The sequence below is a fragment of the Falco biarmicus genome, chromosome 5, assembly GCF_023638135.1.
Source record: "Falco biarmicus isolate bFalBia1 chromosome 5, bFalBia1.pri, whole genome shotgun sequence".
In the NCBI taxonomy this organism is placed as follows: Eukaryota; Metazoa; Chordata; class Aves; order Falconiformes; family Falconidae; genus Falco; species Falco biarmicus.
The window spans coordinates 84547450-84570687 of NC_079292.1; the positions used below are offsets into that span (position 1 = coordinate 84547450).

At 44.4% G+C, this 23238-nt stretch overlaps 2 protein-coding genes and 1 long non-coding RNA gene across 7 annotated transcripts in view; 2 read left to right on the forward strand and 1 right to left on the reverse strand.

The window, feature by feature from the left end:
- TULP3 (TUB like protein 3) overlaps positions 1 to 6482 on the forward strand; it is a 33174-nt gene extending 26692 nt beyond the window's left edge. For both annotated transcript variants that reach the window (XM_056339547.1, XM_056339548.1), the window contains exons 9-11: positions 1177 to 1275; positions 3407 to 3578; positions 4085 to 6482. In XM_056339547.1, the coding sequence (XP_056195522.1) occupies positions 1177 to 1275; positions 3407 to 3578; positions 4085 to 4218 (405 nt within the window). In that variant the 3' untranslated portion in view covers positions 4219 to 6482. The remainder of the gene's footprint in view (positions 1 to 1176; positions 1276 to 3406; positions 3579 to 4084) is intronic.
- LOC130149669 (uncharacterized) lies at positions 5686 to 10299 on the reverse strand. Its single transcript, XR_008821982.1, has 3 exons — positions 10263 to 10299; positions 8494 to 8620; positions 5686 to 5814 (listed from the first exon to the last, which is right to left on the reverse strand). It is a non-coding gene; the product is annotated as an uncharacterized LOC130149669 (long non-coding RNA).
- TEAD4 (TEA domain transcription factor 4) overlaps positions 10284 to 23238 on the forward strand; it is a 57266-nt gene continuing 44311 nt past the window's right edge. Inside the window, exons 1-3 of one of the 4 annotated variants that reach the window (XM_056339545.1) lie at positions 10284 to 10419; positions 10721 to 10799; positions 18983 to 19037. Coding sequence is in view for 2 of the 4 variants with exons in the window: in XM_056339544.1 (XP_056195519.1) it covers positions 10586 to 10799 (214 nt within the window). In the remaining 2 variants the exon portion in view is untranslated. Of the gene's footprint in view, positions 10420 to 10561; positions 10800 to 18982; positions 19038 to 23238 lie in introns of those variants that run through there. The other 3 variants (XM_056339546.1, XM_056339544.1, XM_056339543.1) reach the window with 3 other exon arrangements.

The following is a 23238-nucleotide window of genomic DNA, read 5'->3' on the forward strand; positions in this document are numbered from 1 at the left end:
TTTACTTTCATTACAGGTACAGCAGCAGAAGTTTAATGATGCATTAGCCTACTGGAGCATGGTCTTGCTATTTTTTTGCTGTTGATCTTAATGGCACTTGGGAAAAGAATTGATGTGCTAATTCCGGTACTAGCCTGTTTACAGAAGTATCACTGGATACTTCTTTGTGTACAGTATTTTTCAGTTTCTTACCTAATTGTACGCAGCAAGGTGTTAAAATGAGTACAGCCAATAATATTGCCAGCTTTTCACATTTCTAAACTTTTGTCTACAAGAAGTTCGTAAAGTTTATGTATGAATAAAATCAGTACCCGCATTCTCATATATGTCCTTAGATTTTCTGAAGTGGAATAATAGAGGTTGCAACTTCAAAGACCTTTGTTCTGTGTCTGCAAAATGCACTAGCATGTTAGGAGAAGCTGTATCACTTCTATCAATCAGTACTTCTAAAAGATTCTGGCTTTTTAATTGGTCTTTGGGAATTTTAAAAGTTATCACTGACATTGTTACCAAAGACTTTCAATGAACGCTTGGATTTTGGTTGACATTATTAAATGGGTGGTTGAGAATGTCAAGACTATTTTTACTTTGCTTTTTATTCTCAATCTACTCGGAGCAGTCTCCCACGGTACTCTGGAAAAATCTGCTTGTTTTAAGATTGAAGGTTGGACAGATGCTGAATGCTTTGTCTTCTGTGTCTGTTCTTAATCATTTATAAGAGAGCATGATTTGAGAGAAAATTGTAGGTATGTTCTTAAACACAAATAACAGCACCCGAAGAAGAATGTCAGTCATTCTTCATGAACGTTTTACCCTAAATGGTGATATATAGATAACACAGACTCAGGTCAAAGATATGTGCCTTTTATCATACTTAAGGCTTGTTCACTAGCAAAATTTTAGCACATTTTTGCCTCGGATGCAAAAACTTATGCCTGGAAATTGCATTTGTCAGATTTCATTAGAAATGTTTCATTAGGATAATAGATACATTCTAAATTAGGTAATACTATGTTGTACGTCTTCTAATGCAGTCTGTCCTATTCTCAAAATACAGTTATAGCTAGCAAATCTCTATATAACCAATATAAATGTGGATTCAAGTTCAGTTTTGCTGTCTTTCCTTCTTTGAGACTGAGTATCTCATTTACTGAAATGTCTCTCCTTGTCTTTCAGGAAACCAATGTCTTAGGATTCAAGGGTCCTAGAAAAATGTCTGTGATCATTCCAGGAATGAATATGAATCATAAGCGAATTCCAATCCGTCCACGAAATGTGAGTTGTGGAGTTTGGTCATATTTCAAATTGGAGGAGCAGAGGTTAACACTTTCTGATAGAGGTCTGGGTGTTACTGGTAATTGGAGATTTTAGAGCAAGGTTGTTAATAGTCAAGGCTTTAGCGAGTCTCGGGGAGAGTAAGTACAATGTTCCCTAAAGGTGTTGATTAACTTGTTCTTGCCTTTTACCTGATTTGTAGCCTTCGGAATAGTGTTTGTATCCTTATTTGTCCTTTGGTCAGCCTAAATACTACTTAGCTATTGCAATGGCTAGTGTATGTTGTTGCTGTTGCACCTAAAACCCCATCATCAAGTTGGATGAAAACAAAACAAACTTGCTTCTCCCACAAACTTACATTCTTAGCCAGTGTGTGAATTACAACAATCGATAAGGTGGTATTCTGGTGTAGTAGCAAGAGAGTAAGTACATTTCTGATCAGAATGTTATCAGTCTCATTGTAGGAATCACAGAAAAGGAGGATTCTTTAAGGAGAAAGTGGGATGAGGAGAAGGATGGAGTTTTGTGGTGACTGTTTAGTGAGGATCTCCCATACATATGGGGAATATTATAGATAAAAGCTTACAGAAGTGTATCTGAAGATGTATTAAGATGTATGATGAAAATAGTCCAGTTCCCTTCATGTGGGTTTTATGTTTGGTGTGATAGAAGACCAGAAGGCAGACAGGACAGCTGTTAACTGAAAGATGTGGTCAGAGTTTTAGAGGTATAAAATGGTATTTGCATCCACATTGTGAGTAGGTATGAGTGGGACAAGAGTGTGTTTGTTAAGGTCAGAGGAAAAAAAATCTTCAAGAGTGGAAATTCAGTCTCATGAGAGCCTGGAAAGAGGTTTAATTTTGTGAATGGACAGGAAAATGGTATCTGTTATTTATTCATGATTTTTCAGTTGGTATTGCCATGTACCCTATCAGTACAGTAATGATTCCGTGGCCCCACCTTTTTCTTTCTCCCCTATTTTCTCAAATTTTGGCTAGCAGGCAAGCATACTGACAATGGACAAGGCTAAAACACAAAGCTGTTCTGAAAAGTTTGTGAAGCTTTCAGTGTGGGGGTTTGACTCTGTTTTTGTCTTCCTTCTCTGTAGTTTAATGACTCCAATTAAGTAATACTGCCCCTGCTTTAAAGGAGGAAAAATGACATCTAAATGCACTTTATTGGTGCTAATTCTCAAAGTTCTTTCTGCATCTTTAAAAAAGTAAATAAAAATAAAGATATAAAGTAACTAGTGTAAACTGACCCGTAGATTTTATTTAGGTTATCCTCAAAAATCCACTATTGTATCTGTATACAGTACTAAAACAGTTACTATAGCCGTATCAGTCAGACCTCCACAACAGGTTGTTTCCTGATTGTTTTTTCTCATTAAATAACTTCAGTTTGGATTCTTCTTCTTGGGAGTTCTAGCATATATAATTTCAGTTTGGGTTTTATTTGTTGCAGAACTTTTAAAATTCAATCATATGTCATGTGTTTCACTCACTACTATTTGCAGCTCCTCATAATTAATTCTGTTTGTCAAATTTAATGTGCTCTTTTACCTCCTTTTTGTAACTTTGTTTTTATTTCTGTCTGGTTTTGGTACTGTGCGTTAGACCCAACGGGATGACTTTTAACCTACTTAAGCCATACTCACAGCCCACTGAAGCTTTTGGACCTCACTGAAGCACCCCAGGGCCTGGCACTATGCAGTTAATTTCTTTTGTTTCAAAGTTTAAAGTGTTAGAAATGGAAGTTGGATCCAACGGGATCAAAGAAAGCTTATGAGACTCAGAAAGGATTCCTGCCAGCAGGATGGCAGTTATCTGTAGCCTGTGAATTGCTCCCTTTCCTGTACACATACTTCCTTATCTCTGGGGTGGGTTGGTTTTTTTTGCCTTGTTTGGGGTAGAAATATGGTGATCGCTAAGGAGTGCTTGGACTGGAAAGCCGTTAAAACATCTTCCTGGTACTTGCAGGAAATTTTCAGTAGGACTGAGTTTACCTCTTCTTATTGTGTTACATTAAACAGGGAATGACCTTCAAGTGACAGAGTGCACACGTATGAGAGAGGGAGTACTCAAGCAGAGCCATTACAAATTGGATAAATATATTTCTTTCTTCTGAACAGGAACATGAGAGTCTGCTGTCAAAATGGCAAAATAAAAATTTAGAGAACCTCATTGAGTTGCACAACAAGGCTCCAGTCTGGAACGATGATACTCAATCGTATGTTTTGAACTTCCATGGGAGAGTCACTCAGGCCTCAGTGAAGAACTTCCAGATTGTCCATGATAATGACCGTAAGAGCCTGGTGGAGACTGTGTGGGGCTTATTTGAACAGGGAGAACCCAATTTATTTCATGAAGTTTGGGAGGAATAGGACACTTTTCCTGGAGAAGGGAGACTGGGTGGAGGAATTCGGTCAGGATTACTGGGGACTTCTCAGCTGTCAAGAAAATTATATAAGGCGTCCCTTTTTTTGGGGTGGGTGCAGACACTGCTGTCCACAGCTGCAGCAAAAGGCTTCCTGAAGGGAAAGGATTAATAGAGCACCTTCAGCCCAACAGAAGAGTGGTTTGAGCTTTGGTTCTGAGAAGAAAGTTAATCTCTAGAATGACACAGTCACTCTAGAGATCAGATTTCAAGGCTACTCTGGTGAGAAAGGATGAATAGACCAACCACATGTATTTGGGACTGCCAGACATATGCAATTTTTTTTTTATTTGTGGGTTGCTGGGTGTTTTTGAATTTTTTTTTTCATTTGCTTCACTGTGAAATTGTCTCTGAATCTTTCTTTTCTCCCCAGCTGACTACATTGTGATGCAGTTTGGTCGTGTAGCAGAAGATGTGTTCACTCTGGACTATAATTATCCTCTCTGTGCTCTTCAGGCTTTTGCTATTGGACTCTCCAGCTTTGACAGTAAATTGGCCTGTGAATGAGAGACAACAGAGTTGAAACATGGAACTCACTCCCATCCCTGCATCTTGTTGTAAGAGTTCCAGGTGGAGTAATGAAAAGCACATTGGGGATGGAAGGGAACTGGAGGACAGACTTCTGCAAGCTTATTAGGCAGCAAATACCAGGCCCGAGAGCATTATGGCAGTTGACAGTAGACCATCTCAGGAGACCGTCCCAAGGCTGAGCAGTCTCTAAATGTGGGGTAGTGCATTGTGGAAGAACAAGAATTATAGGTGGTGTTTTTGTCATCGTTGATTCTGCTTTCAGAATCCTTGTAACAGATGCTGCATGAGAGCAGGGAGCAGGCTAAGGAGTTTAGCCTGCTAATTGGAACCCCTTGCAGCTAGGATTAGAAAAATAACAGTTTAGTGTTCATGTGCCTTGGAAGTTCCACAGTGCACCCGGAGATGACGCTACTGATCTGATCAGCATGATCAGATGAATTCAGAAAAAAGGACAGTCACTGGCATGTGTTCTCTTTTGCCCTGTGTAGTGTTTTGCTGTCTGTTACAAATCAGACGTGCAATGATTCAGGTTATGGCTCTGTGCAACCGTAGATAATGTTCAACAAATACAGAGCTGGAATGAGACATTGGCTCTAATAAAACCCCTTTCCCTTACTCTGTGGGATGATTCTCTGTTAAGTCTGATTGTCCAGTTCCCTTTCATTGTTCTAATTGCTCCATATCCCTTGGCAGTCTTTTTACCAAATAAAGAACAATCAAATGTCAAACACTCCCTTTTTAGTTGGTGATATTATATCCATTACTGTTTCTCTTATTTTTAACCATGTGAAAGACGAGACTGAGTAGAATGATAAAATCTCACTGAATTTGGCAGAAGGTAGTATTGTAACAAAATACAGTGCTATTCCTGAAAAGCATGAAAATCCTGATTGAATGAATCTAGAGCATAATCTGACCAGAAATATTTTTTAATTTGCCCATATTTCATAAAATTTGCTACGTTTTTAAGAATAATTTTGTGACTCAATTTTTTTTTTTAACATGCGATTATCTCAAGTAATGACACGTTAAAGTAGATTTTATATAAATAATTTTAACCTGACTATAAGAAGTTGTTACCTCAAAAGGAGATTTTGAGGTGTTTTCAGAGGCATCGGTAAGTTTTAAAAAAATTAATGTATCATGGGGCTTTGCAATGTGTCCTTCCCGTGTTCCATTTTTAATGCTGGATGTACAATATGGAGACTAGGCCACAGCACGGAATGCTTCTTGATTCATATGGCCTTGAGTCATCAGAGTGAATTGCTGCACACTGTGACATGTAAGCCTCATAGTGTACATATCTGCTGTGTACGAAAGCAGAGAACAGTTGTTATCTTGCCTGTTTCGTGGCTGTTATGCATATTCATGATGATCCTGGAAAACTCAGTCCCTCTATTGAGACAAGAATAGGTGTTCTCCAGCTTTAGATATTGTCATTGTCAGCAGACTAACTGTTTCAAGCTCCAAAGAGCTAGATTTATTGCTTTCGGTCTCTGGAGTCTTTGCAGTGGTAGATACCACTTGCTCTTTCAAAATAATGAAACTTTGTGAAGACGTTTTCTGATATCACTAGGAAGAAAAAAAAAGATCATCATGTAAACTCTGTATTTAACTGTAAATTATGAATTATGCTGAGAACTCCAGCACATGTCTGTCTCGGATGCCCATTCTGCATTAGCTGGTGAGCCATTGTCTTGAGATGATCTCATCAGCAGTTCAGTCACGAAAAGAACTTGAATCACGGATCTCTTTTGTGCCTTCATGTACTTCCTGCCCATCAGGCTGGGGACAAGACTTGGCAGCGTTTTCCAGTTGTGCTCTTCTGAGTTCTTGGCTGATGGCTCTGCATTCCCTCTACCCATCCAGATAAACTAAGTCAATTTGTTACCTGTCTGATTATTTTTCTGTCTAGGACTGTGTAAAAGAAGCTGCCTTATGTTAGTTTGGGGTGACCTGAAGGTAGAATGCTGATTTCCTATTCCAGATGGTTTTCTCTGTGCTCAGAAGGCCGTGTTAGCATCCCTTTAGTCACTCCTACAGTTAGGCTGGTCAGCAGTGGCTTTTCAAGTTATTTGTTGACATCTAATGATCCTCGCAGGATCAAGGTCTCAGTCAAATTATGCAGACAGATTAACTGATTCAGTGCTCTTTTATCAGATACCGTTTTACATGAATTGTATTTATAACTTTTATATCTAAATGAAAATAAACTAATTTATATATTGAAAAAATCCTTAGTTCTAAATGAGTTTGGGGTTTTTTTTGGTAGGGTTTTGCTGTCACTTGTGAGTGGTTTTAAATGTTCTTGTACTAGATACCTCAGTTTCTTCCTGTCTTCCCCTTTTCCTTTGGAATTCTCAGTTCTTTTCCTTTGTGGTGTTTCTTTCATACAGTTAGAAGCATGGGAATAAATGTAACGTTAGTCTCTCCAATACTACCCCTACCCCCCCAGACACCCCTCCCACCATCAGAAGGTCTTCCTGTACAGTTCCTGGTTTCCATCTGATACTCTCTTTAAGCTAGTTGTACTTCTCTGCCCCATGTTTTCAATGTTTCTCCCAGAATACAATTAAGGCTTTTGAGATGGTTCTTTATGGATTTTCCTACCCTCAGTCTGAACCCATTCTACTGTTGAAGTACAATACCATCGAATTATGAATCAAGAGCTGAAATAATACAAGGCTAGGAAGAACACCAAGTTGAAGGGGTTATTTTTTCCTGTTTCTACTGGGAAATGTATGAACCTCAGTAAGAGGCGATACTGTGGTTCTGCTAATCAGAAAGTGACACAGCTCTCAGTGTATAGGCCCTGTTCTTCACGCACCTCTTTTTTTTTTTTTTTTTCCCCATTATTTCAATCTAAGCCAAATAAGGTTTAGTTGGAAGAGAAAACTAAGCAGGAAATACTACTGGGCATTTGTTCTTGGTACAGTAATATTAGTTGTGTACATGCAAATGTAACATCTTTAAATCCCAAAGAGATCTTAAAACAAAGGAAGGAGGCATATTAAACTGTTAAATATGAATGCTAGAGGCAGACCTAGCAGACTAAAACAGTTCCTAGGCTGCTATAAACCCCTTGGCTCACCAACATAAAAGACAATGAATAATTTATTGCAATTTCAGGGGTCAGTCCTACTTTCATTGAAGTTTTGCTGCTGAATTTAGCAGCAGTAGGACAGGGGGGTTTGTTACTGTTGGCATAATAATTATACGTAGTATTCTTCTCTACTTGCTGGTATTAGCAGCTCTGTAAATCTCTCACTTTGACATTGAATTATGTTTCCTATTCCTGGTACGGAAGACAAGCAAAGCCTTTGCTGTGATTTACAGGTCAAGAGCAAAAATTTGTGTGAAGTGTGAAACTGAACTATGGACAGATTCCTCTCTGACAGTCAGGAATCTCATCTCTGCCACAGTGTCAAACTGTGTTGTATAGAACTGCAGCTTGGAACTACTACAGCTAAAACCCAGAACTAAGACATTTACGGCATCCTAGGGCCAAGAGATTTGGCCCAGCATGTAGTTACGAGGACGAGTAGAAAAGTAACAGTGGTGTTAAGGGCTTCCTTACTAACAGGGAAGACAGCCTGCTACATCTGTAAGTGGCAAGAATTGAAAGCCCTGCCACCAAAGAAGGGGCGGTACCCACTGTTACTTTTTTATTGCTTGAACTGTACAGTCTATGGAGTTTTTGTCTTCCTGTTCCATCCCTTAACATGTTTTATATGGAATTACGATTTCCTTGCTGGAAGCTGGAGGTCACTTCTCTAGTCCTACAATGGGAGAAAAATCCAGAAGCAAATTAACTTCACCAAAATGCATTAAGATCAAGGCTGTTGTAACTGTAACCTGCTCTGGTAATTTAACATTTAATTTAGAGAATACATACATGGGTGAAAGTATGCTAGAAGTTAGAGTTTGGGATCAAATACTTTGATAAAATTAACGTTTTCAAACGAGGCAAGATGTTGTACTGTCTGGAACAAAGCAGCTTAAAATTATGAAGAAAACAAAGGATTTTTTTTTTATTATTGAAATGCTCAATTGAATGGAGTGCTTTATTTATTAAAGGGAAAGTAAAACTATTTTACTGTGAAAAATTCTAAAAGCTGCATACCAAAATCATTCAGATAATGATCAGAGTTAATTCCCCAACAGCTTGTCCAACTCCCTCTGCTTTCTGTTCTAAGCAGTTTCCTACCACATTACTACTACCAGTAAAGGAAAAGAACCCTGAATACCCACCACCAAAAAACCTCTGTTCTCTTGAGTGGGTTTCCATCTGCAGTTGACTGGAGTCCGGCAAACAATTTGTTTTATGATTCACAGGAAGGAATAGGTTTCAATTCCTTCTCTTTGAGCTATGTTGATTCTGCAGGGAAATGGGAGCAAAACAATACATTAGTCATATAATCATGAGACCTGGACTAGAATTCACAATGAACAGATGTGAGAAGTGAGCTACCTTTAACATATATTTGTTTTTCATTAAATTATGTGGTTTTAAATATGGCTTAGTAGAAACAGTGGCTAAATGAGATCTTTACAGGGCTTTATATAACAAAAAGACGCCCACAAAATAATTTCATTGAGTTCTGTAACTTCATCTTATTTATATTGTCTATATTCTTGATCCTACAGTTGTATCAGAGAGTATGTATCATAAAATCAAATTATTGCTGCGTTGCCTTACAAAGAAAAGTAACTAAGTGTATGAAAAAGGATTACCAATATCGGTTATCTTCAGCACTGCCAAACAAAAACAAAACACTCCCCCCCCCCCCCCCCCAAAAAAAAAACCCCAAAACAACCCAAACCAAAACAACATAAAAAGCGGAGTTCGCTTTCCAAATCCCAAGGCTGCGTTTATGAAGTTGATGGGTTTTGCCATCTGGTTTCTGAGGCCTTAGGACACATTTAGGTCCTGTTTTCAGTCTTTGCAAGCTGAGTTATGAACTTTCTTAGTTTTGGGTTCTTAGCAAGAGCTGAAATTTTTCTTCACCCATTTTTTCAACACACTGAACTTTTAAAGCAAGCCAGCTGTTGTAGCTCCAAGTTACGCGTGCACCAGCCACCCGTGTCACCTGCTGGAGACGTGCAGGAGTTTATCTTGCAGCCGTAGCTGCGCATGGGATGCAGTTACATTTCCCAACCTCGCCGCTTTACTGCTGCTTTTGTTTCGGGACGTGCCTTTCCAGCCCCAGCGCAGCTCCCGGGCTCGCACCGGCGTTTCCCAGCGCAGCGCGGCACCGGCACGGCTCTGCCAGCGGGTAAAGCGCGGCTCTGTGGCGGGGCTGCGGGACGCCACGGCGGCCACCCCTTCGCCGCGGGCGAGCGGTTGCCCGTCTGGGATGGCTGCCTGGGAAGCCCTCGGGGCAATTACGCTGTTGTAACCGCTGCTGCGGCTGGTTTGTTTCGCAGCGGCTCAGCGGCGCTGGGTGGAAACCGTCCCGTCCCGTCCCCACGGCGCTGCCCAGCGCCTGGCCCCGCGGGGCGCCCCAGGGCAGCCGCGCCCCCGCGCCGGGGCGCCCCGGCACCGCAGCCCCTTCCCCCGGCGCTGGCAGCGCGGCAGTCCCGCCCGCGGGGCAGCACCGAGCGGGCGGCGGCGCCCCCAGGGCTCAGCCCCCGGCCCGGCCGCCGCCTCCAACTTCTCCCCCGCGCGGGCGCCGCGCCCGCCCGCGCCGGGTCCTGAGAGACGGCGGCGCCCACGGCCCCCAGCCCGCCGCCCCCTGGCTGCTCGCCGGCCGCCCGGAGTTTCCTTCCTCCGCTCCCCCCCGTGCGGGGCGACCTTCCCCCGCCCCCGGGCCCGGGCCCCCTCTTCCGGCCACTGCCCGCGCCGCCGCGGCCCGGCCTCGCACTCGGCCGCCGGCGGGGCAGCGCCCGGCCCCGCCGCGTTTTGTCCCCGGCCCCGCCTCGGCCCTGCTCTCGCCGCCCCCCGCCAGTCCCCTCCCCAGCCCCGTCCCAGCCCCTGCGCTGGCCGGCAGTCCCCTCCCTCGGCCGCGTTCATTTCATACCAACTCTCATTCCTCGCATTCCTCACTTCCTCCTTTCAAACTCCAGGGGAAATAAAAACCCTCCCTTTTCCTCCCAAAGTCCTGCCCGGCCGCGGCCGCCGCCCCCTCCCGCCGCCGCTCGGGCTCGCCGTCCCGCCGGCCGCCCCGCTCCCCTCAGGTGAGTGCGCGCCTTGTGCCCCCCCCCGCCCCGCTCCCCGCATTGTTCGCGCCGTGCCCGCCGCGGCGGGACCGGGGGAAGGGGGAGCCCCAAGGGCCCACCCCCGAGGGCGGCCGCGGCTCCCCGGGCAACTTTCTCCTTCCTGTGCGCGGCGCGGCGGGGGGCGATGCCGAGCGAGGGGCTGCCCCGGCCGCCCACCCTGGCCGCGGCCCCGCTCCCAGCCCTGCGGGCCCGGGGGTGGGGAGCGGGCGGGCGCGGGGGGCCGGCGCGCAGCCACAGCCCTCGCCTGCTCTTTTGGCAGAAAGTCCTGGAGCAGAAGGAGGATTTAAAGCCGGTCCCCGCCGCCCCCGCGGAGCAGCGGCCGCTCTTGCCTCGCTCAGGTCAGGACGGGCCGTTTGACGATCGCTTTCGCGGGGGGTGCGGGGGGCTGCCGGCGTGTGTGGGGGGGGGGCTGGGGCCGCTCGTGCGGCCCGGGAGGCACCGGCGACAAAGGAAGCGACGGGAACGTCCCCAATGGAGGCTTCGGCCGCTTCCCCCGCCGGGAAGGGGGCGCCGGCGCTGGGACTTCGGCAACTCGGGTCTTGTGGGACCGGTTGCCAGCTGCGCGCACTGCTACGGGGGGCGGCGGGGGGGAAAGAAACAAAAAAAAAAAAAAAAAAAGAAAAGAAAAAAAAAAAGGTTTCCGTGCCGTTCCTGGTACTTTCTGTAATAAATAAATCGGGGGCGATGGTTTGGGGAGAGAAAAAACAAAACAAAACAGTCCGATGCGAACCCCCCCGGGAGAAGGCGTGCGGGTTCTTACAGGGCTTTTCCCAGAGGATGCGGGAATACTCTTGTTCCCAAAGCAGTTATTCCGAAGTTAGAGCCGAGTTTTGGTGGCATGCCTCTGGAAAGGATTTAAATGAACGTAAAGCGGCCAAACAAAAAGCCTCCCCAAATAACCCTTTATCTTTTCTACATAATTCCGTTTAAGCAGTTCTTTGCATGGGATGCCGGAGACGGAGCTGTTTTTGTAGAAGGGGGAAGGAGCGTAATTCCTGTATTTTGAGGACATCTGTAAAGTACTTTGTGGTGAATGGTCGTATAGAAGTACAAAAACCCAACAAACCAACCCCACAAAGAAACAAACCCCCCCAAACAAACAAAATAACCAAACCACCGCAACTAATCTACCCTTTGTTTTTTATTGTTTTTTGTTTAACCTGATGTTACATTTACGTTACTTTCAAAGGTTAAAAAGTTGAGGTCTGCGAATCCTCTACAGATCAAACCCGCAAAATACTTCCCGAGTGCAGGGTCCCGGGAGGGAGGGAAGGCTTGTGGGTTTTTTGGTTAGGTTCCCCTCCACCCCCCCAGCCCCCCACCCCCCATTTCCTATTACTCGGAACAGATTGGCTTCCCCTAGACTTGACTGCGCTGCCTGTGTGCGCCGGGAGCGGAGCCTTGGCTCACCTGTCTGCACATCTGGCTGCAGCTGTAAGAGGGTTTATTGTTCTCCTGAGGGAAGTGGGCAGTAGGATGGGGCACAGTCATGGGGAGGGGCGAGGGGAACGGAGCAAGGGGGAAAGCAGATCTGGGTGTACAACAAGGACTGGGTCCGTGTTGAAGCTGCTGTACTATTAAATTTTAAAGCTTTTTGGGTTTTGATAGCTTTTTCTCCCAACAGAGAAGAACCTGGGTGGTGCTGTGATGAACATAGAGGGGCTTCATGAACATAGAGGGGCTTCTTTATTCGGGCTGGTGGATGCTGTGGGGCTCTGGTTTTCTTTGGGACTTGGGTTGACAGAATGAAGGGCAGCCAGCCAGCGGGTGCAGTCATCTTAACGGGGTTTTCCTAAATCCCGGTCTGGATGGCTCCCTCAAACTCGAGCATGTGACGAAGTCTGTCATCTCTGAGCTGGACTAGCAGCTCGTTGCTCCTGCGGAGATTTCGGGAGCAATTAGTGTGCAATTAGTGTGCGTGAGAATGGGTGTTAGGAATTTCTCCACTGTCTTGGTTCCTGCTACTGTCTTTTGGATTTTAAAATTAATTTTACGAGTCGCTTTGAAGTATTTCAGGTTATTACTGCAGCAAGTGTTTAATGTTAGTGCAGTACGCTGTGGGAAAATGGTGTGAAAATAGTACTGCCAAGCTCTGAAGAGAAAAAGGGCTCCATGGCACGGAATCTTGCTTGTGGTTTAAAAAAATCACAGTCGCTGTTGGTTCTCTTAGGTATTTGTTTCACAGAACTCGAATACAGTAAGTGGAGTTTTGAGGAGGTTGCTGAAAAGTGCAGTTTCCAATGGGTGCTGCTCACCTCTCTGGAGCGTCAGACTCGTCCACAACTTCCCTTCCATAGTATTATGTGTCCTTTTTTGATTGTATCCTTCAGCTCCTGATTCTGTCACAACATAACTCCAGGGGTGGGTCCACAAGGACTTCAGGCTGGCGCTGCTGTTGACAGAACCTGCCTGCACAGCCCCAAGCCGCCCGTTTCCACGGCTGTCACACCTCTTGCTTTGTCCCTGGCGTGGGCATTGGCACCGCAGTTGACTGACCTGGGCCAGAGGGTTGACCCAGATGAAAAGTAACACTCTCTTTCAGCAAGTTACTTTTCAGCCACATCTGTTCTCCAGTCTAGTTAATCATACGGTCACATAAATGCTGCTGGTGTGTCTGGAGGAGGGGGTGCAATGGCTAGGGGGTGGGCAGTGGGGGAAGAAAGGCGATGTTTTCTTAGCAACGTTGCCATCTATTGCCACCTTAAGTAGTTCCTTGGACCATGTCTACGGTTTTTCCTGTGACAGTGAAATGATTTTCTGTCTTAGCTGGCCATAACTGTTTCTTAAGAATGCAAAAATTCGGTGTTATCTTTTTAAAAAGGTCTATTATACTTTCCCTGAGGCTCAAACTTTCTCCTTTATTTATTTGTTACATGCCACCCCCCAATGTTATGCATTGTATCTTCCAGTAGTTTTCTTGGGCAACTTTTTCATCCCCTAAGGTGCTTTAACATCAGAAAAGTTTTCTTGCTCTAATGCAACAGTTTTTACATTGGTGTATATTTCTGTGAAATGATTGCTTGTTTTTCTCTCTCTCTCTCTCTCTCTCTCTCTGCACTTACACTTTCTAAATTCTTACAAGCACTAATGAGACTAAGCTTTTAATATTTTTCAATGTCTATTATTATAGGCCTGATGGTTGTTTTTTATACTCTTCAATTTCTTCAATCTATCTGTGCACCTTTTGCAGATTGATATCTGATATTCTACATGTTGCAGCTGATTCATCTCTTTGTTGCCTGAAGTGATATCTGAGCACAGGCTGACAAAAGTTACATTGGTCATTTTGTGGAAGCATTTGCTCTGCAGACAATTCTCATTTTTTTCTCAGTCTGGCATGTCTTCAGCTTCTGCTTGTGACAGGGCTTTTTCCTTGATTTAGCTGTGGGTTTTTTTCTTTGCATTATTTTCCCCACGTATTTTTACACCACCCCCCCCCCCCCCCCTTGTTTGGTTTTGAGCTGTCTGAATCCCTTTGAGTTGTTTCTATCCACTGGTGTTTGTAAACTTAATGAAGTTTACAACTCTTATCACCTGCAAGTTTTATCACCATTCCCTTTATTCAGTCTTAGATCTTTAATTAAGATGTCAAAGCAAACTGGACTGGCAAAGGTCCCTGCAGCAACCCAGTAGGTGCCCCCTGGACCTGTTGGTTCCATTGGTATATATCACTACCCTTAGTTTTGAAGTTGTAAGTTAATTTTCTAATAATATGAGCAGTACTGTCCAAAGCCAATTTGAAGTGATTTTTCAGCCATGATTTCCTTGGAGAGTAACGAAGGCTATTCTAAATCTAAACCTATCACATCATGCACTGTATTCTTTTCATTCCCTGACTTCACACGGCAATTCTATCCTCCTTTGAAGACCAATCAAGTTTATCAAGATTTACAGTAGTGTATGCTCCTCTTTCTCTCCAGCTTCTGCGTTATGCCCACCACCATACTAAATAAATGCCCAACATGTTCCTTTGCAGAGCTTTGTAAAAAGCCAGGAATTTGCAGCAGGCATGGAGCTCATTACAGGATCTGAGACTAGTTGATTAGAAAGTATTCATTGGGGTTTGGAGGTGGTGTTTTGTGTTCTTGGGTTTTCTTTTTGTTTGTTTGTTTGGGTTTTTTTTGAGGTGGATTTTTGTTGTTTCTGCCCCTTGGGTCCTCCTTTCTCTGGAGATAATGCAGTCACTCCCCTTTGTTTTTAACACCATATGAATTAGATGTTTTCCTGCTAGGGAGGGGCAGGTTTTCCAGTTCCCGGTGCCACTGGCTGAGTCACTGGCTCTGTTTTTCTGTTCTGTTGTAGGTCTATAATTACCTTGTTCTTACCTTCGTTAGAATATGATTGCCAAAGGGTAGGTGTTTTACTTTGCTGTACTTCTGAGACATGAGTGCCCGTGGCTTTCAGAGCCTGAATACGAGCCTTTGAAGCATCTGCTTTGCTAGTGCCAAAAAGAAAATAAATCAGCATAGTCCCCACAGTGCCTCCCTTCAAATAGTATGGTAACCATTAATGACAGTTGTCCAGGCAAAGTCTAATCTCTCTTGTAACCAGGACTGCTTTAACCGAAGGAGGAAGAGTGAAGAGAGCACTCAGCATGGAAAGTGAAATGGAAAAGGAGGATTTGCTGATGTGTCTTAAGTTCATTTTCCTTGATCTTCTCCATAGCAGGTCCTTGAAATAAAGCTCACTGATACCAGACTAGCAGGATTTAGGGAGGTTCTCTTGTTTTGAAAATCTTGTCAGCTTAGGGGGAAAAAAAAAAGAGCAGTGTAAACAAGACGTTTGTGTAAGATTTTCTCTAAGTACTTGCTGCTCTTTGATTTATCTTTATACAAATAAATAAATTAAATCCTATTTATTTCCCCACCCCCGTTTGTGAAGGAGCTAGGCTAACAGGAGAAAATAACTGTGCAGGGGAAACAATGTAAATCAGTGTTTCTGTCCTCCCAGTAATCTGTAAGCTAACCGAAAAATAAAAGCAGCGTCTTTTTCCACTGTTTTTCATCACCAGTTTTATTTGTAAGAACATGTTTTAAAAACTGGAGTGAAGTCAGTGGTTAGCTGTGTCCCTTTAAGAATCTAGTTTTGCTTGGCTAGCTGCCCTTGTTCTCCTGTAGATGAATCCAGCAGAAGGTATATAACCTGTTGACCTTCCTGATGAGAAGGGTCTGGAAGGGCAAAGAGATAAATTGGAAGGTTCATGCTTTCCTGTAATATCTGGGGACAAGTTTAACCTGTGTTTTTCAGGTTTTGGCACCTTTTTTTCTCCCCCCCTCCCCCCCATGATTGCTGTTTGAAGGTTGGGGTTGCACTTGCAGATTGTCATGATTTTCACTTGCTTTCTATGAAATTCCAGTTTGGAAGTGGCAGTGTGTTTGTGCCACAACTTGAGAGGGAAGAGTTCTGTGCTCAGGATTACGCTCGTCAGAGTTGAGGATGGCTTGGCTTTGCCCTCTCTTGTATCAGACTGGTGGGACCACTGGAATCTGGCTAAAACGGCTGGTGTCCGCTTGTCTGCTAGGGAATTTCAGACTCTTTTACAGAAAACCAGATCTGGTGGGCTTTCTTCACTGTCAGCCCTCAAGAAATGATCATCGCAGCTGTAAGCAGTGAATGTTCACCTGCTGCACGTTCCGGGTGAAGCATGTGCTCCAAAACCTAGCTGGGGTGGTTTCTGCATACCCCAGGAGTGCAGCTTGCTTGGTAGCCATGAGCAGGGCTCGTTCATATAACACAGGTGTTTTGTGGTTGTTCCGTACTTAGGAATTGGTTATCCAAAGTATCCAACACCTTTAAGCTCCATCTAGCTACTACTAAAATCGAGGCACATGAGTAAAAATGGTTGACAGAATTGAGGTCCCATTTTAGATACCTATTCTGCCTGTTTGTGGTTTGCTTTTGTCTCGAGGCTTTAGTAAAGGGCTTAGCCCTGACCAGACAGGTTGTGCCCACCCCACAGACCACCCGCAAGTGCTGCAGATGCAGAAATCTACTTGTGTTTATGGCCTGTGGGGTCAGCGCTTCTGTCTATTCTGTTGAAAGTCTCCTAGCCCAGGTTCAGCTATTTCTTTTCTTGGAAACTGGCTATAGTTTGGAGGTAAGTGTTTTCACTGCTTTGGATGAGATTTGCAAACACTGTATGCTGTCTGAGTTCATGTGAAATTCTGCCATTAGTGTCACAGATGAGAGTTTTTTTTGGGACATCTAGCCTTGAGTCCCAAGCAAGAGGTTGAGACGTGTCATGAACAGGAGGCAGGATTAGGAAATAAAAGTTCAATGTGGGTATCATAAAATGGGCGTTAGGAGTCTCAATTTTCTGCTATTTGTCAGGAAAGCCTCAAGGGAGGTCTGATTTCCAGACAGCGTTAAACACAAGCCCCTCTGAAGTTACACCACTTGCAATGGCAAATCGCTTTTAAAGTTCACCTTTTTTGGTCTTGAAATTATTGTCTGGGTTTTGTCCCCAGTCTGATTTACCAGTCTGGGTAGTTCACTTAGGTGTTTGTGCTCTAGTTTGTTCCATTGGTAAATGGGGGCTTTTGAGTCCGATGGTGAGATTTTCAGGACAACTGACTTTCAATGAGTTTAGGAGCAAGGCTTTTTTAGGTTGCTGTTAAAGGTTTCCTATCCTTTAATAATTAAGTGAATACTTTTTGGGAAAATGCTAAGCATGATTTATTTCTGTCTCTAGCTTGGTTTGTTAAGACCCCAGTAATTTTAATCAGTCAATGCCTACCCTTGCCTATACTTGAAGGGACAGTTGTGATTTAAATGTGTTAGCTGACACTATGGGTGATTCTGCAATAGAAAAGGGAGATGATTATTGGGCTTCCTCCAGGTTTGTTGCTTTCTAACCAGCTCTGCACTTGTTGGGAGAATGACTCCTGGTGACTGCTGCTGTGCTAGCATGAGGGTGGCTAACCATTTTCACCCTGCCACAGCCTTCATCTGTTTGGGAAGCTGCGAAACACATGCCACATGTCTTGGAAAGTGAGGGAGAATGGGAGCTCTGGGAACAGTTCCTGCATGGGAGATAACTGTGACTCCCCAGGAATTGCATTTTTCCTTTGAGGGCCAGCCCAGTGTGTGGCTCAATCCCAGGGCAACCTGGCAGTGTCAATCTCTGATGCCCTTGCTGGCTCATTTTTTTCTCTCCCAGCCGAGATATAAATCACGCAGTAGTCATTTTGTCAGTCCAAGGCTGGTGGCCTTGTGATGTAGCCTGTACACGTGGGAGCTGTGCACGACTTTGCCGTGGCGCAGGATCAGTCCTCAAGCTGACCATCCCTAGACTAGTGGGAGCAGAACCAGCCTTTGGGTTTTCTTGTTGTTGGGTTGTGGGCTTTTCTTTTTTTCCCCCTCCCCTCCTTAGGACAGCAAGGCTCTGTGTTCTGTTTCTTTTATCGCAAATGTAACTGATTGGATGGTGTGCAAGGCCACACACAGCCTTATCTCATCGCATCCTGTTTGACTGCATTATCCAGGGCCGCACTGATAGAAGTTCTCCTCTCTCCTTGTTTTGATTTATATCACTGTGCTGGACACTACATCCTCTCTCTGTTTCAGCCAGAGCTAGGCTACAGCCATCATTTAAGAGTGTTGTTTTGCTTTGCTCAGGAAATCAGGTGCCTTTTGAGCAGCAGCTGCTGCAGGCAGTTTCAGCGTAGCCAGCAAACCAAGCTTGATCTTGTGCTAGGCGGTGTGATAAGCACTCAGCTGGAGCCCTTGCTTATGCTGGGTATAATCTGAGGCTGGTTTGTAAACCAGCCTTATTCAGTAGTGAGACAGAGACAAAAATCTCACAATGCAGCCTGTAGATGTAATGATTATATTACCTTGCCCAATGCACAAGAGGGAAATCTCAGTTCGCCTTTCTTCCTTGCCTGGCATGGCTGCCTGTTAAGAGCTTTTGCTTCACCTACAGCAAGTAACACTTACCTCAACTGGTTTTATTCACAGGATTAGGCAGCGTTACTCTGCTGCCCTGGGTGGACAGGAGTATTCACAGGCAACAGCCAGCATAGCTCAGCAGTTGCAGGAGGCCCAGGGCAAGAGGTGAGATTGGAAAGCAGGCTCACCCTTCGGCTAAGCTGTTCTGGAGCGCTTGAGTGGAGCCCTTTGGTGAACTGCACCCACCCACCTCGACTGTCACCGAGGTCTTCTGCTGAAACCCAGTGGCTCTGGCTCCGGGCTCATTTAATGACTGCAGTGCAGCTGCTGAGGTGTGTGAGCAACTGGTTGCTGGCTGGTGCTGCAAAAGCACCGTTACCTCCCTAGGCACAGTTCAGCACTAGTTAAGTCTTTCTACAGTTGCCATCTTTATTTTGCTCTGTAGAGAACCTGAAAAACATGTTAATGATTTCTGTCTTCTTTTGCCTGAAAGCTTTAACAGACCTTAGTTACTGTTGAATAGCTGCTTTCCCACCTTTTCCCTTTCCAGTACGTGTTTTTTCCTGCAGTCTTTGAGTTGCACCCCCTTGGAGCTACTCATCTACTGATTGCACTCATTCTTCTCTTTCAGAGGAACTGAGCTATTATTGTAGTGTCCCGTAGAATTTCCCAGCCTTCTTCCTCTGGTAAGTTGGAATGCCATCTTCCATTGTACCATGTTCAATAGATTTTGTAGTATCCCAAACTGTTGCTTTCCTAAACCCAGATCTCCTTGTATGACTGGATTGTGTAAACTCATTTGTTGTTGGCATGTTCTGGATGGAGGTAACTGACTGGTTGTTGCTGTTTCCAGGTCGTCTTCTTGTTATAAACTGCTCTAAAGTTACAGTTTGAGCAGCAGGACATCTTCTTTTCTGGCCAAACTCATTCTGTTTTGAAATTCTCTGTTTGGCTGCTGATCAGATATGAAAATGTTGTGGTTCAGAATCTCTATAGTGACAGTATTTGGCTCACTTTACCAGGGCAGTGAATACCGGAATCATTTGGTTTTATTTGCATTGCAATAACATCAAGGGATACCTGTAATAGGCAGCAGTCTCTGCCCCTGCAGCTTGCAGTTCCATTAAAAGAGACTAAGGATGAAGGGATGTCCTTGGTGAAATGGCTTGCTCAGAAGCAGGAGTGGAACCCGCTGTCAGGCTCCGCATGGCTGTGCTGGCAAGCGTTCCTGCCTGGGAGGGGTGAGTGACTAGGGATGTCTCTGGTTAGAGTGTTGTGCTCCATACTGATTCCAGCAGGGAAAGGGGGTGGCCATGGAGTGTATGTGTGGGGGAGAGTCTGTTGGACAGAGCAGTTCCAAGAAATCTGAACAACTGGAGACAGCTGGCTGCAATTTTTCAGATCCTCAGGAAAGTATGATTTTGTGTTGAGCAGCTGCCACAAACACTGAAGAGGGAGCTGTTACCAACAGTAATGACTGAGGGATTGATATTAGAAAGCAGATGTGTCAGACTATGGAGTCGGTTAAGGATGGCTCCCTGTCAGTGAGACCTCGCTGAAGGGCTCTTGGCAGCTGTCTAGCCCTGCAAGATCCCTGAATCTCGATGAGATACCGTGTGTGAAAGGAAAGAGTTAGTGTTGAAATTACCAGCATCAGAACAATTAAGCCAAAGCTGCTGGAGCTGAAGGATTTTTGTGCTTTCTCCCTGGTTTTCCTTTCCTCTGACCCAACAGCCTGCCTTTGTAAGCGACTCATTAAGAGATGGCCATGGCAGAAAGAGCAGGGACCAAGAGTGAATAAAACCCAGTATTTGAACAGAGGGAAACATAAGAAGGAAGTAGAGATACTCTGGTGAGGAGGTGGAGGTGCTTGTGTCCTGGGGGAGAAGAATCCATGACTGGACCCTACAAATAAAGGTAGCTAATTGTCTCTCAGTAAAGTAAGAGTGGGAACTGTAAGGTACAGTACCAGAAACGTGAGAGCCAAGAAGTGGAGCATAAATAAGTTCAGACTGGAGGGCATCTGAAGGGAACAAACACTGAGCCTGGAACCTCTGGCAAAACTTCCTGTTATGAGAACGGGACAACATCCTCTGACTCCTCTGATCCTCAGAACTCTGCCTGGCGAGGGGATTCAGATGGGGAAGGAATTGTCTGAGCATGCCTGGGAACGGGTGTCTGTTTAGTGACTTCAGGATCAAATTCCATCCACATCAGAAGAAAGCTTTGTGATTACAAGCTTTTCTACAGGCAGAACTTAATAAAAATTAAAAAAAAAAAAAAAAAAAAAGGGAAAACAATAATTTACAAGTACTAAAATATTTAGTGATATTAGAACACTCAGTAATACAAATCACCGTTAAAGTTACTAAGCTCTTATGTGTATAGTTAGTATTGATTGAATGGGAAAACAGAAGCAACCCAAAAGCTAGATGCCAACTTGAAACATTTGTATTCTGTGAAATTAGTTACTAATGAATATTATTAAAACCTTTCTTATAAATAACACATTCAACATCAGCATGTTTTTGAAAAATGCTGGTTTTGACCAGATTGCTTTTTCAATGGGAAGTGATGCCACTGACAGTTTTTCAACTTGCCATACTAATAACACTGTTTGCCATCGAGTTTAGCCCCCAGCTTCTCTGTAGTTTGCTTTGCTTACTTTAATAAATGGCCACTTTGGCCACCAGTGAGTTCAGATATACAGTGCAGGCAACGGAAGGCCAGGAGCGGTCAGAGAAGAGACCCACAGAGCAGATGCCACCCGAGCAGGACTCCCTGCATTGCTGTTTTATTGCCTCTGAGCACGGAGCATCTATCCCCTGGGACTGCACATGGAGCTCACTGTTTAAGCAACATTATTTAAGAAAACTTTACAGGCCCTTTAAGCTCTTGGCACGTTACTGAAATAGAGACATGGAGTTACAAGGATTTTCATGATCGTGTCAGCCTACGGAATTTCTTCATAAGTTATCAAAAAGAAGGTCAGTTTGTGTTAGTGTCTGGGTGATTACTGAGTTTTCAGCTGGAGCTGGCCAAACATCCTTGATTTTATAGTCGCTACAATTCCACTTTTCTCATCATCCATCAGGAGTAGCTTTAGTGCCAAGAAGGGAAAGCAGAATCAGCCCCCAGGGTACGGAAAGGTTGGGGTGGGGTTGGCCACGATAGCACATTTTGGTGCCTGCTGACCTAGCTGTATCTTGGGATAGAACTAACATTGCTGGTCAAGGCACAGAAAGTAAGAAGCATTCATAAAAATAATAAATGTACCTAGTGACTTTTAAGATTTATACCATTTCTTCTCTCACTGCTCTTATGTTCCACATCTCCCTTGCTTTAGACCAGTGTGAGATTAGGCTCGCATATTCTGTCTCTTGCTTTGTGGACTTGCCTGAATATACAAGTGACATCTGCTCAAGTTGGCACAACTTTTCTTTCGTGTTTGGAGAAAGAGTCTTGGGAGCTGGCAGTGAATTGAATACAGCATGTTTTCTCCTCCACTTATTCTGGAGCTTGGATCAGAAAGGACCTAGAGTTTCCTTTGTCACCAAAGGCACTTGGTGCAGATGTATGAAGCCTTGTAAAACATGAAATGATCGGGCAAGAACTCCTAGGATTTGGGGGTGGGATGGAGTTACGCTTAAGACATATTTGCTTAGTTTCCAACCTAAGTGTTCCGTGCTGAAATCATCTGCTAGGTATTAATCTGTGTCTGCATGGACGTTAAGGGGATGAAAATATCTGGATTCAAAGTAGGTGCTTTTTATGGTTGCGATGGGCATACATTCTCTAGAAGATGACTTTGTTTACTTGTCTGCATTGCTAGGGGATTTGGCTTGAGCAGAGGCTGTAGCTTCCAGTCACCATGGCTCTGGCTTGTACAGTTGAACAGTTACAGCGGGTGTTTTCACGTGGGTGTGCAGCCCGCTGGTTGTTACCAGGCGTGCAGCTTTCCAAGGGCAGGTGGTACTGCGAATACACTTGCTGTCACACTTCAGGCTTATTTCTGAACCCCTCCATTTCTCATCCTGTCAGCCCAAGTTAAAACTAGCCTGTGTCTTGTGTTCGTGGAGATTTTAATGTGCATTAAATATGGGGGTCGTGACAGCCTCAGGGGACTAGGGCTGCTTGGAGAAATATCAAAAGAAGAACAGCTGGAGCAGATAGCTTCTGTTCCTCTGTCAGAGCCCCGCTGTGGAAAGCTTACTCCGCTGCACTGATTCCCCAGCAGGACAATCTCTTGAATAACCAGGTAATTTTTTTTATTGAGCATCTTCATCAGTGAAAGGAGATATGTTTTGGTGATGGATGCTTGGTGAAGGAAGCAACCTTTACCGTTCATTTCAGGGTCCCTTAAAGTCACATTGCCTGCTTTGGTGCCATTCACAGTGTGCTTGGGGTGTCTGCCCCAGGGTAAAGGCCAAGTTCCCCTCTCTGCCCCCCTGGCCTCCCATTTCATTCTTTCTTCCCATGTTAATTAGAGCTCTGAAAATGTATAGTATGGGTCAAGAGGACTGAAATAATCTAATGTAAGGGCTAAAATGGATGGATAATGGTAGGACATTCCAGTGGTTCATGTGTTCCAAACATTCTCATGGGAAGTAAGTCATATGCTGGGTTTTCTAAACGGCTATGTGAACCACTTGTTAAAATGCTGCACCGTGTAAGAGAAGTATACTCTGTCTCGAAATTATTCAAATGCCCAGTATGATATTATTTGTTTCCTGAGCTTTTGGTGGGTTATGGAGATGTAAAATGGGTATCTGCTGCTTCTAAAGTCATTAAGGAGCAGCAAAACCTTCTGAGAGGCAGTGTTGCCACCTCTTTCTACAACTTCAGCTTTTGAAATGAAAAAATTCTTAAGAATTTAAGCTTTTAGTA